The sequence below is a fragment of the Chrysemys picta genome, chromosome 18 (genome assembly GCF_011386835.1).
Source record: "Chrysemys picta bellii isolate R12L10 chromosome 18, ASM1138683v2, whole genome shotgun sequence".
NCBI classification, from domain to species: domain Eukaryota; kingdom Metazoa; phylum Chordata; order Testudines; family Emydidae; genus Chrysemys; species Chrysemys picta.
This window is the reverse complement of record NC_088808.1, coordinates 12,199,181-12,215,483: the sequence shown is the minus strand read 5'-3', so window position 1 is coordinate 12,215,483 and position 16,303 is coordinate 12,199,181. Positions and strand designations below refer to the sequence as shown.

The 16,303-nt window shown below is 40.2% G+C and overlaps 1 protein-coding gene across 19 annotated transcripts in view; it reads left to right on the top strand.

The window, feature by feature from the left end:
* The window catches only part of CDK5RAP2 (CDK5 regulatory subunit associated protein 2), a 101,951-nt gene that overhangs the window by 65,190 nt on the left and 20,458 nt on the right, over window positions 1–16,303 (top strand). For 13 of the 19 annotated variants that reach the window (XR_010593614.1, XR_010593613.1, XR_010593615.1 and 10 more), the window contains 6 exons: window positions 2,409–3,012; window positions 5,979–6,211; window positions 8,805–8,853; window positions 10,156–10,343; window positions 11,540–11,665; window positions 16,106–16,222. Coding sequence is in view for 16 of the 19 variants with exons in the window: in XM_065572277.1 (XP_065428349.1) it covers window positions 2,409–3,012; window positions 5,979–6,211; window positions 8,805–8,853; window positions 10,156–10,343; window positions 11,540–11,665; window positions 16,106–16,222 (1,317 nt within the window). In the remaining 3 variants the exon portion in view is untranslated. The remainder of the gene's footprint in view (window positions 1–2,408; window positions 3,013–5,978; window positions 6,212–8,804; window positions 8,854–10,155; window positions 10,344–11,539; window positions 11,666–16,105; window positions 16,223–16,303) is intronic. The other 6 variants (XM_065572284.1, XM_065572280.1, XM_065572283.1 and 3 more) reach the window with 1 other exon arrangement.

Here is a 16,303-nt window from a genome sequence, read left to right as displayed (position 1 = left end):
CCTATCTCATAGAACTTGAAGGGACCCTGAAAGGTCATCGAGTCCAGCCCCCTGCCTTCACTAGCAGGACCAACTACCAATTTGTCCCCAGATCCCTAAGTGGCCCCCTCAAGGATTGAACTCACAACCCTGGGTTTAGCAGACCAATGCTCAAACCACTGAATGTGAGCTGAGGGGTGAAAACATTATCTACTATTTGTTCTTATCAGTTTAATATCTGATATGTCCTTTATTTGAGCTTAAGAATTCATCTGGTTTCACTGTTTGTTCCTCACCTGAATTCACAACCTTCTGGGACATCTTAATCATTACAGCAACCAACTGCAAAGTCACAGAGGATTGTCTTTCTGGTGGAGAATAAGTAGGAGTAGCTAGTGAACTCTTAAGAAACGTATCTTATTCTTCTACTCAGGATCTCCCCATGAATCCTGGTGCAATGACGTTTTCTCAAGCATATTGCTGTCTTGTGACTCAATAGCATTTAGAATGTTGAACAACGTAAGTGAGCAGATGCAGCAATCGCAGAGCATTATCCTGCCCTTCAGTGCACATGGGATAGATAGCGCAATGTAATCACCTAATTCCTTGCCCAACCTTGGATTCTGCTTGCAGAGTTATTTTTATTTGCTTGTGCTCATTCTTAGCTCCGGCATCCATATTCATTCCACTCCATTCTTTTTAGGAGTCCATTGAGTGAGACTTTGGATTGATTTACGGCTCAGTCCTGTGAGATGCTGAGCATCTGCAATGCCCATTGAAGCCAGTGGTAGTTGATGGTGTTAAGCACATTGCAGGATTAACAAATTAGAATGAAAGATCCTTTCTGAATGTATCCACTGGTGAGCGATGGGATTTTACAGTGCTGTTCCTCCTGTCAGTATTGCCTATTTCCAGTCCCTGTGGAAGAGGCTGTTGAACCTCCTTGTTCTCACCTCGAGAAAGTAGACAAACTCTATGATAGCCGTAAGCCAGTACAAACAATTGACAGGCTCCCTCACACTAAATGGAATTACTATAGGCAGGGGCGGCTCTATGTTTTTTGTTGCCCCAACCATGGCAGTCAGGCGGCTTTCAGCAGCACGCCTGCGGGAGATCCACCGGTCCCGCGCCTTTGGCGTACCTGCCGCCGAAGCCACGGGACCGGCGGACCTCCCGCAGGCGTGCCGCCGAAAGCCGCCTGACTGCTGCCCTCACAGTGATCGGCAGGCTGCCCACCGCAGCTTGCCGCCCCAGGCACGCACTTGGTGCGCTGGTGCCTGGAGCCGCCCTTGACTATAGGGTCTTCACAGTACGTTGTCTGTAGTTGGCTTGTACAGCCAACTGGCCAGATACACACTATCTAAGGAAAACAGAACTGATCTGTCAACGGAACTGATCTGTCACCAGTCCTTCAGAATCCTTCATTATTTTATCAGCAATTTCCAGGCTTAGGTTTTTCTTCATTTCTATTTGACAGCTTGCCACTGAGATCATAGGATTTATGCTTTGGGTGCCCTGCTTCTAGAACAATTTGACTTTACCAGTATGTTATGCTTGTCCAGAATATACATGTAAGGGCCCTAGTCTTGCTTCAGGATGCTCCAGAAAGAGGGAGGTAAACAATCTCAAAATATTGGTGATCTTTTGCAGAGCTAGCCTGATAGTAGGACTCTGTTTCCTGGTAATGGGAAGACTCCAGTCCCCAAGCTACTTATATGTACTCTCCCTACCCCAATAAATGTAGAATATATGATGTATAGAAGTATAAAATTTGTCCTGGCATGAATCTCTGGTGATGGCATTACCCATGAGTGGCTTAGCTAAATGTGAATTGTTTAGGGCATCCCAAATGAGTACCAATAAAATCTTTAACCCTGTGTAGTATTATGGATTTTATTTAGGCCACATTTTAAAAAGAACTTATTAGAACTTCTTTTTCCAACTTACGATTTTTATTAGTAATCTTTTAAAATCCTCGACTTTAAACTCCACTTGGCTGTGTATGGATATTGGAGCTGGAGAGAAAATAAAATTAATTTTTAAGAAGTTTTTAAAAGTATTTTGGTCCGTTTGTAAATCAGTGTTATAATGCCTTGTGTTTGAGGGACTCACCTTGGTGTGCTGAAAGATATTGGACTTAGCAATAGTCACTTGTCTAGAAGGGACTATAACAAGTGTAATTTTAAATCCCTACCTGGGGAGAGAGCTGGTTTTATGTATTGGAAATTGGTATTTGGAAGCTGATGAGAGGTTTGGAATGTTAGAAGTGTAAGATGGATTAGTGGGCACAGATAATGAGGTCAAAGATACAATCTAAGTGCAGTTTATTTTATTCCCTTGTTGTGAAAGTGAAGAGATTTGTTCAAGTGCTGTTATGAGCCAAATGTCAAATAAATATTAATGCTCACATACAATCCTTTTATTTTCAGAAACAGAAACTCCTCATAACATTAGTGACATGAATATTCTACATTCATTGAAAGAGCTAAATAAAGAGTTTTATTCCATGGATAACCAGGACATTGACTCAGCTACAACATATTCAGGTTCCAAGAGTCTGCTTTCTCTCAAACTGAGTGTAGCAAGTACAGATGCATTTGATGACTATGAAGTCATAGACGACCTGGAAGAATTGAGACAAAGAATTAAGGATATGAAGTCTGAGCTTGAAAAGTACAAAATGTTCATATTTCATTTGCAGCCTACTAATCCTTTTTTGTCCAGTGATATTTTTAATATAGTTTTGAATGATGCTGAATTGCCCATGGAAAGACATGTTATACAAATGCAAGATACTGATGGACAAGAGACTAAAACATTTTCTACGGTACATCAGCAAGTGGATTATGAAATCCACATTGAAAACCTGAATTCACAGTCTGCAGAAACACCTGATGAACAAACATCACAAAATCTTAAGCAGCTATTATTAGAAAATGAGGCTGAACTTGAAAGAGAGCAAATTGCAAATATGCACCTTCTCGATGAAGTATATCGTCTGCAAAACAAACTTAGAGAAACATCACCATCCAAGTGAGTAATGTTAACACATTTTCAGCCCCTATGAGTAAGTGCAAGCACCAGTACTGTAGGAGGTAATTCCAGGGATATTCATATTTACATACCTCCACAGTGCAGTGTGGTGAAGGCTAAAATTCGTTAACATTAATGTAAAGTGACAGATTTTTACTTAGAAGTTGCCTTATAAGAACAAAAATTATTTCTACTATTAAAGAACTGCTTCTAATACTAGGGTGACCAGATGAGAGGAAGAAAATATCGGGGGATGGGGGGGTCGGCTGACGGAGAAAACAAAAAAAAAAAGCCGAGTGCTGCCGGCGGAACAAAAAAAAAATGTCGGTAGAGCGAAATATTGGGACAAACACGTAAATATCGGGACGTCTGGTCACCCTATCTAATACATCCATATCATCCTCCCGTGATGGTTTTTATGCCACATGCCCTTCTTCCTCCAGAGGCCTATACAAATCTTCCCTGCAGGATGCTGTCTCCTATTTGATTTCTCGAATGAGGTTCTCCCTTTTGCAGGTTTCTCTGTGGGAGGTGATGACTTAAGTCAGATTGACAGAGACCCTGGGGTTTTTTCTTCTTCCTCTGCAGCATGGGACACTAGTTGCTTGCTGGTCTAAACTAGAGTAAATGGTGGATTCTCTGTAACTTAAAGTCTTTAAATCAGGTGTACAGATGTGGTCGCCCCATCTCAAAAAATATATATTGGAATTGGAAAAGGTTCAGAAAAGGGCAACAAAGATGATTAGGGGTATGGAACGGCTTTCATGTGAGGAGCAATTGATAAGACTGGGACTTTTCAGCTTGGAAAAGAAACGACTAATGGGGGATATGATTGAGGTCTGTAAAATGATGACTGGTGTGGAGAAAGTAAATAAGGATGTGTTATTTACTCCTCCTCATAACACAAGAAATAGGGGTCCCCAAATGAAATTAGTAGGCAGCAGGTTTAAAACAAACAAAAGGAAGTATTTTTTCACACAACACACAGTCAACCTGTGGAACTCTTTGCCAGAGGATGTTGTGAAGGCCAAGACTATAACAGGGTTCAAAAAAGAACTAGATAAATTAATGGAGGATAGGTCCATCAATGGCTATTAGCCAGGATGGGCAGGGATGGTGTCCCTAGCCTGTGTCTGCCAGAAGCTGGGAATGGGCAATGGGATGGAGCACTTGATGATTACCTATTTTATTCTGTTCATTCCCTCTGGGGCACCTGGCATTGGCCACTGTTGGAAGACAGGATACTGGGCTAGATGGACCTTTAGTCTGACCCAGTATGGTCGATCTTCTTTTCTTATGTTCTTATGATTTGAGGACTTCAGTAACTCAGCCAGAGGTTATGGGTCTATTAGAGGAGGGGGTGCGTGAAGTTCTGTGGCCTGCAGCGTGCAGGAGGTCAGACTAGATGATCACGATGGTCCCTTCTGACCTTAAAGTCTGTGAGTATAAGCCACAGTCCATGCTCCCGGAATTTTGCAGCACTCACATTCTAATTTTTGTGGCAAGAGTAAGAAAATTCTACATTAAATCTGAATTAGTCTGAAACACTTCTATGGGCAGTTGGCTGCCAAATTCCTGGGAACCTTCTATGTTGCATTTGTGTACAGTAGTGCCTTCCATTCAAGTATCTGAAAGCACTATACATTGAAATTAATGAATGAAGCCTTAGAATAGAAATTCAAAAACCATTTTACATATGTAGAAACTGAGGCAAAGAAAGTTAAGTAGTTTATCCACAAAACAGACTGACACTGTCCATCCTAGAATCTGGATCTCCTTATACCCAATCCTGTGGTTTGGCAACAAGACACTCTTTCCCCTAGGGAATACCTGATGGCAGCAGGCGGAGCACAGAAATGTCTTCAACCCTTTAGGTTTCTCCATAATTCATGGTTGATGATGCTTGCAAACCCTTGATGTGGCACTTTAATGTTAGCTTAGAAAAATACACACCTGCTCCATAAAATATATGAACTTGCATCCTAGAAAATACACTTCACACATATGACATACATAGATCTAACTATGTAATCTAAGGGATGGGATGGGATGGGCTGCTATAAAGTTTTTATTGCCATGGATTTGGTATGACTCACAAGTGACCGAGCCACACATGAGTTATACATCCTCTCCCTATACAAGCAGAAATAAAAATGTTCTAGCAACCCACGTTGTCATAGTTTTTGTTTATGCCCCATATTTTGTTCGTTTTTTTCCTTTTTCAGTCCCTTCCTCCCCCAAGGTACGTGCTTCTGTCGAAAGAAGCATATCAGTGATAGGGACAATTGCAATATAAAGTGGACATCTATATCCACAAGTGCAGTATAAATTCAGTTATTTTGAGCTGAAATTTATATCCTACCTATTGAAGTACAAGAATTTAGGCAGTAAGTTGGTTGTCATGATCACATCTGTAGTAATAAACACAGGAGACAGTAACCTAGAATTTGTCATACTGGATGAAACCATTAGTCCACAAAGTCCAGAATCCTGCCTCTGGCAGACGACAGTATGCGATGTTTCAGAGGAAGGTGGACCCCATCTGACTCTCTTGGTCCTTCACAGACAACCATTGTAGAGATGTATATTTTTAGCCTCTTTACTCATTTCATTATAGCTCCTTCAAGTGCCATCTGACTCGCCTGTTTGTCAGATTCTAAGAATCAGGTTAATACTGGGTGTTTGGGTGGCCTACAAGCGAATTCATCATTTCAATTCCTGCTTATCTTATAAATTAAGCAGTTACATAATGCATGATAACCTGTAAGTTGTTGGTGTGAATACAAAGCCTAGTAGTAAGGGCAAGACATCTTTGTCACTGTTGCCGTAGGGCATTTTTAGAGAAATTGGATTTACATAACCTAACATTCTCGTCTAGAAATAGAATTGTAATTCATTTTAGTTTTTTTTTTTAAATGTTAGTTATGGTCAAAACATTCTTTTCAGAGAGAATTTCATTTTCACAGATATGATTCATTAGTTCATTCCCAAGCTCGAGAGCTCTCCTTTCAACGCCAGCAAATTAAAGAGATCCACAGCATTTGTGTCACCTATCATCAACATCTGACCAGCCTTATTAAAGCGTTTGAGGAGCTGCTCCAAGCCAGTGATGTTGATTATTGTGTTGCTGAGGGCTTCCGTGAACAGCTGAATCAAAGTGTGCAACTGTTTGAGAAGCTGGAAAAGAAGTTTCTATATGGTAGGTAGCTATGTTTCCCAGCCTGTCGTCTATGGTACATAAATATTTTATTGAAATCTGAAGAATAATATTTTTGCCTTGGAAATCAACTTCTATGTATTGTTCTTATGTTTGTCCTCATGTCACTCACAGTGGGACCTTCCCTCTACAGTTCTTTCAGTCAGAATGGCAGGCAGACAGCTGCTGTCCCTGCCACTGCATGGCAGATTTAATTCTAGTGCTCACGCAATGCTTGGTTTTTAACTTTGTAGTTGTCATTGCAATTGGGTCCTTGCATCTCAAGTTGTTCCTTTGTCACAAGACAAATACACCAAGCAACCAAAACTACTTGGACTAAAGCCACAGGGTACAGCAAAACCAATGACACGTTCACCAACAAATGGACTCCAGGATTTTTTAATATAGGATCCAGGCTTTATATACTTTTGAATCATGCCTATGTATCTGATCAGCTCCCACTGAAGTATTCATAGGAGTCTTCCCATTGACTTCAATTGGAGTTGGATTGGGCCCATAAAAAGTTCAGAGGTTTTAGAATATCATTGAAGAATGTGCCTTTTTTGTTTAATGCTATACATGTATTAAATCATAAACAATGATTTGTGCTTTTAATGCAGATTGTCATTTATAAATGTGGAAAATGCATTACGTAAGGTAGAGCTTTTGCATTGCAATACAGGAATTGCCATAACTATGGACCATCTAGTCTCTGACTGTGGCCAGTACCAGATGCTTTGAGAAGGTGCAAAAAATCCTGTAGTGGATAATTGTGGAATGACCTGATGGTAGAGGAAGTCCCTCCCTAACCTTCATCAGTTAGAAGGTTGAATTACACTCTGAAGAATGAGTGTTTATGCACCTGAAAAATTTCTGTCTTTTCCGGGGAGATATTTCTTGGGTGCTCTGAGATCTCTCTGTCCAGTCTCAGTCCCCATGCACCCGGCTGCAGTAGGGCATTAGGCTGGAGAGCAGGTGCCTGGAACATCCAAGCAGTAGGACTCTCCAAAGCTGTCGGTCATTTGTGTATTGTTCCTTATGTTTGTAGGCTATTTTAATCAGAAGGTGTGTTGAGATCCAACATCTTGTTGTAGAAGGGTCCCTGGGGACATAAGCATGGGAACAGCATGTTGACGGAAAGACAGATTTACACCTTAAATCATAGCTATTTAAAATGCAATACTGTTCCCTAAAATAGTCATTGGAATTGATATTTGTCATCCAAAGGAACAGAGCGCCATAGCCATTATCCTAATCTTCATTCTTTGTTACTGAGGAAGTTTGAGTGACAAAGTGATGGCAAAAAGAAAAAGGAATACTACGATGAGCAAAGTCCACCAAGAAAGCTTTTTCCTAGCTCCTCAAGGATGGACTTTCCCAGCATATCTCAGTCAACTAACAGCATTTTTGCAGGTATCAGCTGCAAAGTTATCTTCAAGCAAACACTTGAGGTAGTCTTTTAAAAGGGGGACACTGACCCCAACATTTTCTTGTAATTGCCTGTAGAAGACTTTCTTCTGACGCATTCAGTGGGCAATCAAACAATGGTCCCTATCGTGTCCTTCTTTAAAAAAACCCACAGCATGTTGTCGCTGTGATTACTCATACTAAAGAGGCTGTATATGTGAACAAGATGCTATAACTAGTGTGTCATACCAATCTAACGAAAGATTGAGTGAATTCAGTAATTTCAGTGGATACTTGCATTACAAATCAGAAGATTTTGTAGTGCATAAACATTAACATGTTTTAAACCCCCACCCCAACCAACAGATGGTTTCCGATATACTATGAAAGTCACTGACAACTGAGACAGTTCAATATATCTAACACAATGGCACTGCAACTGAACCACACATTAAAATAAAACGTCTAGAGCAGGGGTTCTCAAACTTCATTGCACCGCAATCCCCTTCTGATAACACAAATTACTATACGACCCCAGGAAGGGGGGACTGAAGCCTGAGTGCCTGATTCCCGCTGCCCCGGGTTGGGGAGCCGGAGCCAAAGCCCGAGCGCCACTGCCCTGGGCGGGGAAGGGGTCAAAGCTGAAGCCCAAAGGCTTCAGCCCCAGCCAGGGGGCCTGTAACCTGAGGGCTGAATCCCTCAGGCTTCGGCCTGGGGTGGTGGGGCTCAGGCTTCAGCCCCAAGCCCCAGCAAGTCTAAGCCAGCCCTGGCAACCCGATTAAAATGGGGTCCCGATCCATTTTGGGGTCCCGACCCACAGTCTGAGAACTGCTGCTCTATAGGATTATACAGAACATTTGGCTTACTAAGAATTGACTGTAAAGCAGTAGCATAAATAGCCTTCTGCCTGTGCATTTCAATCCTGACCTTCAGTCCAGACCTCTGAAATTCAAGTTCTGCGCCTTTCTTGAGCCAGGACTGCCAGTTGTGTTTAATAACATGGAGACTTAGCACTGTTACCAAGTGTGTGTTTTTTACATAGGCTGGTATCTATTTGCACTTCCCAGGTCACTGTTCAATTAGCACTCAAGTTATTCAAATACGTTAATGCAGAGAAAAAGATTAGATAACCAGTATTATTTTGAGTGCACTTTTCTTCCTTTTAAAAAAAAATATTTTTATTGTGCAGGAGAATCATTGGATGCAGAAGTTGCCAAACTTTATGAATTAGCACAAAGGTAAGAGTACCATCGAAGACTGGCATTAAATTTGTTATGTATTTAAATGATAAAGAGCCTGTATGTTTTATAGCCCAACTTCAACTCTATTGCTCTTTTGAGATGACTGTTGCTTATACAACACATGTTCCATTAATATCCATTTTGTTAATAAAATATTCATAGAAAACAAGCTGTCTCTCCCTGCTTTTCAGCAAAGGTTTAACAGGAGAGCCACTAAAGTGAGGTGTCAGGTTACTAAGACTCTGTTACTTTTACTAGCATAAATAAAATTAGGATAACCTACTAGGGCATATAAGCATGAATATTTAGGCTGGATGCTCAGCACAACCGAGAGAAGAGGGTTGGCAAAGGTGTCTTTAAGCTACCTTTCTGCTTCCCCTCACCCTGAGACTGAACTGTAGGGACTAGCTACGGTACTCGTTGCCTTGGGACGTTGTGAAGCCTAAAAGTATAACTGTTCAAAAAAGAATTAGATAAGTTTATGGAGGATAGGCCCATCAGTGGCTATTAGGCAAGATAGTCTGGGATGCAACCCCATGCAGTACGGGTCACAGGGACGTGCTGGTCGCTGCTTTCCGCAGCTTCCATTGGCCAGGAACTGGAGCTGTAGTCACTGGGAGCTGCGGGAGGCCGTGCCTTTGGACGGTCAACGTAAACAAAATGTCTTGCGGCCCGCCAGTGGATTACCCTGATGGGCTACGTGCCAAAGGTTGCAGACCCCTGCCCTAAACCTTTGACTGCCAGAAGCTGGGAGTGGACGACCGGGGCTGGATCATTCAATGAATTGCCCACTTCTGTTCATTTTCTTTGAAGCTTCTGGTGCCCGCCACTATCAGAAGACAGGATACTGGGCTAGATAGACCATTGGTCTGACTCAGTATGGCCGTTTTTATGTTCTTATTACCAAAATGCATTGCTCTTCGACTTCATTCTCAAAGCACCCTTACACTAGAGGTGTGGAGAGCAGGTGCTGTGAAGTTACCTAAATTGGTTTTATGCCAGCCCAGGATTATCTTGTGCTGGAGCAATCCTTAAGATAGCTGCAAGTCCCCTTGCCACAAAAGGCACTTAAAATAGATCAGTTGCGGAAAATGAACTTTAAGGGTGAGATCCTGGCTCCCTTGAAGTCCACTAGTGACAAAACTCTCTGATATGTGGAGGTATGTCACTATGTATCTTTTAAAAATCTGCTACTATACATGTATCCTGTGAATTTGACACCAATCTCTCCCTATTCATTGTGCTTCTAAAGCAATAATTATCATTGTACATTTACAAATATTTTGCTTGACACACAAGGGATAATGAGAAGACCACCACAATGTACCAGCAGCTTAAGGATGAGTCGCCTATACCATCTGCTTTTCATAGCTTGTCTGACTTTGAAATGTCAGAAAAGTCATCTATTGGATCACCTGAACCTAAACAAGACCTAGTGGAGGAAGAACATGACAAACTGGCACTTGTGCCAAGCAAGTTTCCCCCAGGTAATTTTTTCCCCACTGAAGATTTACTATATATTGGGGAAAATTAGATAAAAAATTCATAAGGGAACTAATTAAGAAATAATGTGGAATGTATATCTGTTTCATCTTTCCAGTATCTTGCATAATCATTGTAATTTCAGTAATCATGCGTACCAAGATGACAACGATGGAAGCTATCTTCTCTTTGAAACAAAATTAGCTATGATATTTCGTGCCTTTGTTGTTTTGGACTGTCATCTTGTACAGTACTCTAGATGGTCCTTAAATAGACAAGCATGAGGGAAAACAGACATTCTCAAGAGATTAATAAATTAAAAAAAAGAAAACAAGACAGATTTTCTAATTTTATAAAACCCAGTCTTGTGTTTCCTTGAGAATTGTAAGTGCTGCATAATTAATAACTGGTGTCATGTTTGACCTGGATAGTTTCAGTAACTGCAACTGATGGTCAAAGTAGTTTGCTGTAGACAGAGATGAAAGTTTAACAGCTGAAACAGTGTGTGGTGTTTAGGGAAAAATTTTTTAAATAAACCAGCAGTAGATGACATGGATAAACTGACAAACAAGAGTCACAATTAGAACAATAAGTTCCTGACTATTGCTGAAACGTGCAGCAGTGAAGAGGAATTGTCGAATGGCAAAGCAAAAAGGAAAAGGTACTGTCCTGAAACTAGGTAGAAGAGACTTATTTGTTAAGGCATGGAGTTTATTATACATAGTGTACATCAAAGACTTATTTTATACATGAGTTACTCTAGTGATCATCCTGTTGTTATATGGGAAATCATATACAGTTGATATACTAAGTCTAGAAATGAAGTTGTATTGTAAACTTTAGATTCATTACCAAATAAATAGAACAGTTTAACTAGAAAATTGTGTAATCACATACTGTTTTTAAATAGATGTTTAGAAGAGATTAAAACTGGCGTCTATGATTATTTGAGAACACAGAATAAAGAGTTCATGAAAGGAATGTTTAAATCTAAATCACAAAATACAGAATTCAGTAAGACCCATGTAAGTTATTGAAAAGGCCCACTCACTGTGAGTGCCATTCATTTAGCCTCTCTTGCTGTTTTTGTAAAAGATTTTCTAGCTCTTTTACCACATCACACACACTGCTCTATGTACTGTACCCATTGTAAAATAATATCATTTACTCAAAACGAAAAGAGAACTCTTGATTTATTTAGAGTTATTAATGGAGCATCTTCAAGAAATTCGATCTCTGAGACAACGTTTAGAAGACTCCATTAAAACTAATGAGAGATTGAGGCTGCAGCTTGAACGACAAGTAACAGATATGGAACTAAATCAAGGTAAGACCTTATTTCATCATGAGTGAAATACACTTTTGCTTAACATCCGAGCGATTGAACTCTGCTGGAGGAATGTGGGTGGGTTGAGGGGTAAAACCCAAAGCTAGGGTACAATATGGGTGCAATTCAACCATCCCATTGGCACTACTCCATGGATTAGCAGCTGCAGCCCCACCACACTGCTTGTTTATTTGCATAAATGTGGATCCCATGACCCTTGTCTTTGACTTCCTCCATTGCATGAAGTATCCAATCCTGATGCAGAGATCCCTTCTATAATGTACAAGTGTCCCATATGGCTATTCCACCGACAGCGTCGCACACACTCCCCAAACAGGGTTTAAATGCTGTGGAACGTTTTGTGCTACCGGTAGCTCTCTAGACCTTGGGTGAATTTCATCCTGGGAATTGAAAAGCCCTTTTAGACAGCGCTGTTGTCACGTAACAACCTAGATTTTCTGGATTTGTCTTCTGGTTTTTATTGCTGACGTGACTAAAACCAGGCTTCTTTGTGTTTCACACGTCTTCTCCTTATAGTCTTCATTTTGGAGTCACTGTATCTAAGCCCAGACAGGGGCAGCTGCTGCAGGGAGCTAGTTGCAGCTACCTAATTTTAGGGCTGCCCAGCTCTGGTGTAAATTAGAGAAAGAGGAGTCCTGCTCTAACACTGGTTGCTGCCACTGATGGCATAAGGGTCTCTTACTCTAGCTGAGGTTTGAGTGTCGTAGAGCTCATCTTTCTCCCTCTCCTCCCTTTTATACTAGGGCTGCTGGGAGTGGTTAGCATAGGATGTGGCTGCACTACCACTATTAGCTCGGTGTCAGTGGATATTCCCCTACGTGATGGGGGCATTCTCCACAGAAGTCTGTGGATGTTTTAAGGCCATTGTGTGCTGCGTAGCAGCACAAACTGGCCTTCATGGACTGGAAAATGTGGTCCACTCTCTGCAGCTTGTCGTTAGAATTGCTTGCAGTGAGAAGTTCTTTCCTAACAAAACAGCATTATGACTTTAACTGAGGAATACTCAGCAGAAACTGATGGCATTTTTAAAAAGTCACTTTTTATTTAGATCTCTCTAATGTCTGTGTATGAAAATATGTAAGTCAACAGGTGCATTGGGTGCTCAGCACCTTTGAAAACCAGACTGTTTTTAATGTTTTTTTCACAAGGAATTAGCTAGTCTTTAACCAAGCAGGCTTTTATAGCAAGTATATGGTACAATGCATATTTTTCTACACATAGCTTTGTTTTCATTCTCCTTCCCCACACTAGGGTGACCAGACAGCAAGTGTGAAAAATCGGGACAGTGGGTGGGGGGTAATAGGAGCCTATGTAAGAAAAAGACCCCAAAACCAGGACTGCCCCTATAAAATCGAGACATCTGGTCACCCTACCCCACACTTTCCCCCAGACCAATATATTAATCTGCAATATTACTTCTATCAGAAGCAGGCAACAAGTACATGCATGCTTTCCTCATATTCAGTTTCACTAATATTAGTATTAGATTCATTATGTTTACATCATCCCCAGAATCCATTTCTGTTGTTATTTAAATGGATACTACCTACAAATGGCAGTTTGCTTTCAAGAATAATTTACACTGATGGAAAGGTGTATAAAAGGCACCCATTTCATTCATGAAGTATTTATGCTGCCGGAAAGCCATATTGTTCTCATGAAATAACCATACTGAAACAGTTCCAACTGTTTTACAGCTTCATAAAGATTCTGGAAAGGGCATCCATTCATTCAGTGAAAGTATATTTTCTTCATAAACTGTCTGTCTTATGCCTTCCATCTGTCTTCTTGCTACTTTAGTAGATTTACCAATGCATAGAGGGAAAATTTGGAGAGGAATGGGAAAAGTAGCTATTTATTACAACAAGCCCCTCTTTTGCTACATTATTCTCTCAGCATTTCCTATTGCTTTTAAGATGTGTTTTGGGTATAGAGATGTGTGTTCTCTCTTCAGATGATAATGATTGCCACTTTGCTCAAGATTTTTACACTGTTTTGTGTTTTAATTTTGAATTTGGGTATAAGAACAAACTTGTGGCTGAACATGAACTAGTTTTAGGCCTTGGGGATATATATTTTTTAAAACAGATGGTTTTAAACATGTTTTTATTTAATATCTTTATTTTGTTTTCCTTAAAAAACAAACCAGTTATAACATATACTTGAATTTAACAGGCTGCCTATCATCATTTATTTTATATCAAGTTGTTTATTCACTAAACTCTAATACCAAGAATTACTTTAGTCTGTCTGATAAATATTTTATATATGTACATACATATGCCATATTTTGCCATGTTACCATGTTATTTGTAATATTTACTTTGTCTTAAGTATTCGGAAGCCTCTGGGTTTGTAGCACCTTATAAATCATGGAGGTGGTGGAATGACTCCATAGTTCACCAGACTTGAGCTGAAATTTTCGCTAAAATCAGGACTAAAATATTTCCGTCATTTCAAATGCTAGACTTTTAAAAAGTTTAACAGTTAATTCTGAATTTTCTAGGTTTCTAATGCTTGTTTTGGCATTTTTAAATATAGTAATAACAGTAAGGTTTTTTATCCTCAACTTACTGATATGTACAGTCATAGTTCAGTTGCAACCTCAGCGTATTTTTTGTCTGCGGGGGAGGGAATATTTATTTATCTTTGCTGCTGTTTTCTATGGTGCCCATCTCTCTCTCCATCCCTTGGAAACCTATAAGGTCTACAAACCTTTTTGTGTTCACTGTTGCGATACATGACTTAACCAAAACTCCTCAGCGTAACTGCAATCATAGGCCCTGATCTTACACTCCTGTCTGCTAGCTAGACCCAGGCACCTGACCTGTGCAGAGCCCCATTGAAGTTAGTGGGGCTCTGCACAGGTGCAGAATTCTGTGCTAGTGGGTCTAATTGCAGGATTGTGGCCTTATTACCATTGGGGCTACATTTCCCCTTTATTGGGTAACAGAACTAATAGTTAGATTCTAGAGCCTTTCAGTGTAACTTGTCAGTTAACATGAGAGCTGGGTGATGGGCAATAAATTAAATTGGGATCAAGATGAGATCATCAAGTTCAGACCCTTCAAGTTGAATTGCTTTGTTAAAATCTGAAAGGCTAAAATCTTTTGAGTTCACATAGCTACCTTAATTCTAACACATAGATAGTAAAATGCCGTTAGTGCCAGGCTCCTAGAGCCTTTGAATCTTTCAGTAACAACAAGAAGCGTGTATCATGGCACACTACATCCCAGTTAGGTAGTGGCTAAGAGCTTCAATTGGGATTGCAGTAAAATGAGGTTAGTCAGAGAAAGTACAGCACATCAAATTGAATTGCTATAGCTGAAAGGCATCCATTGCCTGCATTCAACTATTTCTTTGCCACATGGTTATTTCTCTATTTATCAACTGAGCAGTTGGCACTCATTTAGTTGTCTTGATCTTTGCTAAAGCAGTAGCGTTTGGGTCAACCATTCAATAAAAATATATTTTAAATAGCACTATTAATCCCAACGGATCCTGATGAGCTTTGCAAGTCTAAACAGATGTACACGTTTTACACAGGGCTATTGCTTCATTCATCATTGAAATGTAGCCAACCCGGGAGTGGAACATGGCACATCATTGTAGGGCACATGAATAATGTTCTATCCAGTTCAAACTGCACGTGGCATTTAGGGAGGTAGAATGATTCCCCAGGCTTGTCCAGGAAACCAAAGTTAACTCCTCTACTTGTACAAATGCCATTGGATTTTTAGTGACTACAAGTGGCCAGGAAGAATCTGTTTTTAATCATAGGCAAAGGACAGCAACTCCAGCAACACATTCCCTTAGCACTATGTTGGGTCAATGATTCAGCATTAACTTGGAAGCAAAATGTCGTCAACAGAATCAATACCACTACTTCCCTGCACGACCCTAGGTTTTCCTTGAAGGTCTCCTATGCAAATACTAACACAGTCACACTCTGCTTAGCTTGTGAAAGCTGAATGGCTCTCAGACGAGGTGGTATGGCTAAATGTAATACAGTTTGAACACAGGAGATGTACTGGAATTTATCACATGTTAAACTTCAGTACAATACACTTCTATTTAAAAGTGTGTGATGGTCTCACAGGACTTCTTGCAATTTGTCGCACTACATTTTTTGGCTGTTGCCCAAAGATGGTTGCATACCAAATCTTCCAGAGATAATTTAGCAATTTTGGTAACGTTAGCACAATGATTGAGGATACTTAGGCTGCGGAGCTTTGGTTTACTTAGAATTTACCCGAATTGCCTTTCAGTCTGCAGCAATGATAACCTTCAAAATATATAGGGGATAAATATCTTTCATAACTTGTTTTTCTGCTTTGTTTAAATTGTTCTTGTCTGGAAAGTTTAATCTTTACTGACCTAGAGATGACTCATAAATCATTTTTATGGATATATTTATAGGTTCTGCAAACATTTTTATCCATGGTTCAGAGCAATATAATTCCCTGACTTCTGAAATTCATTTCCTGAGGAAGCAAAATCAAGTTCTGAATGTAATGCTCGCAAAAGGATCTAGAGGTAAAATATGAAACTCTGCTTTAAAGAAGCGGCTTGCAATTTGGAAAGCACCATGCATTTTTATTCCAATCAGAAAACAAC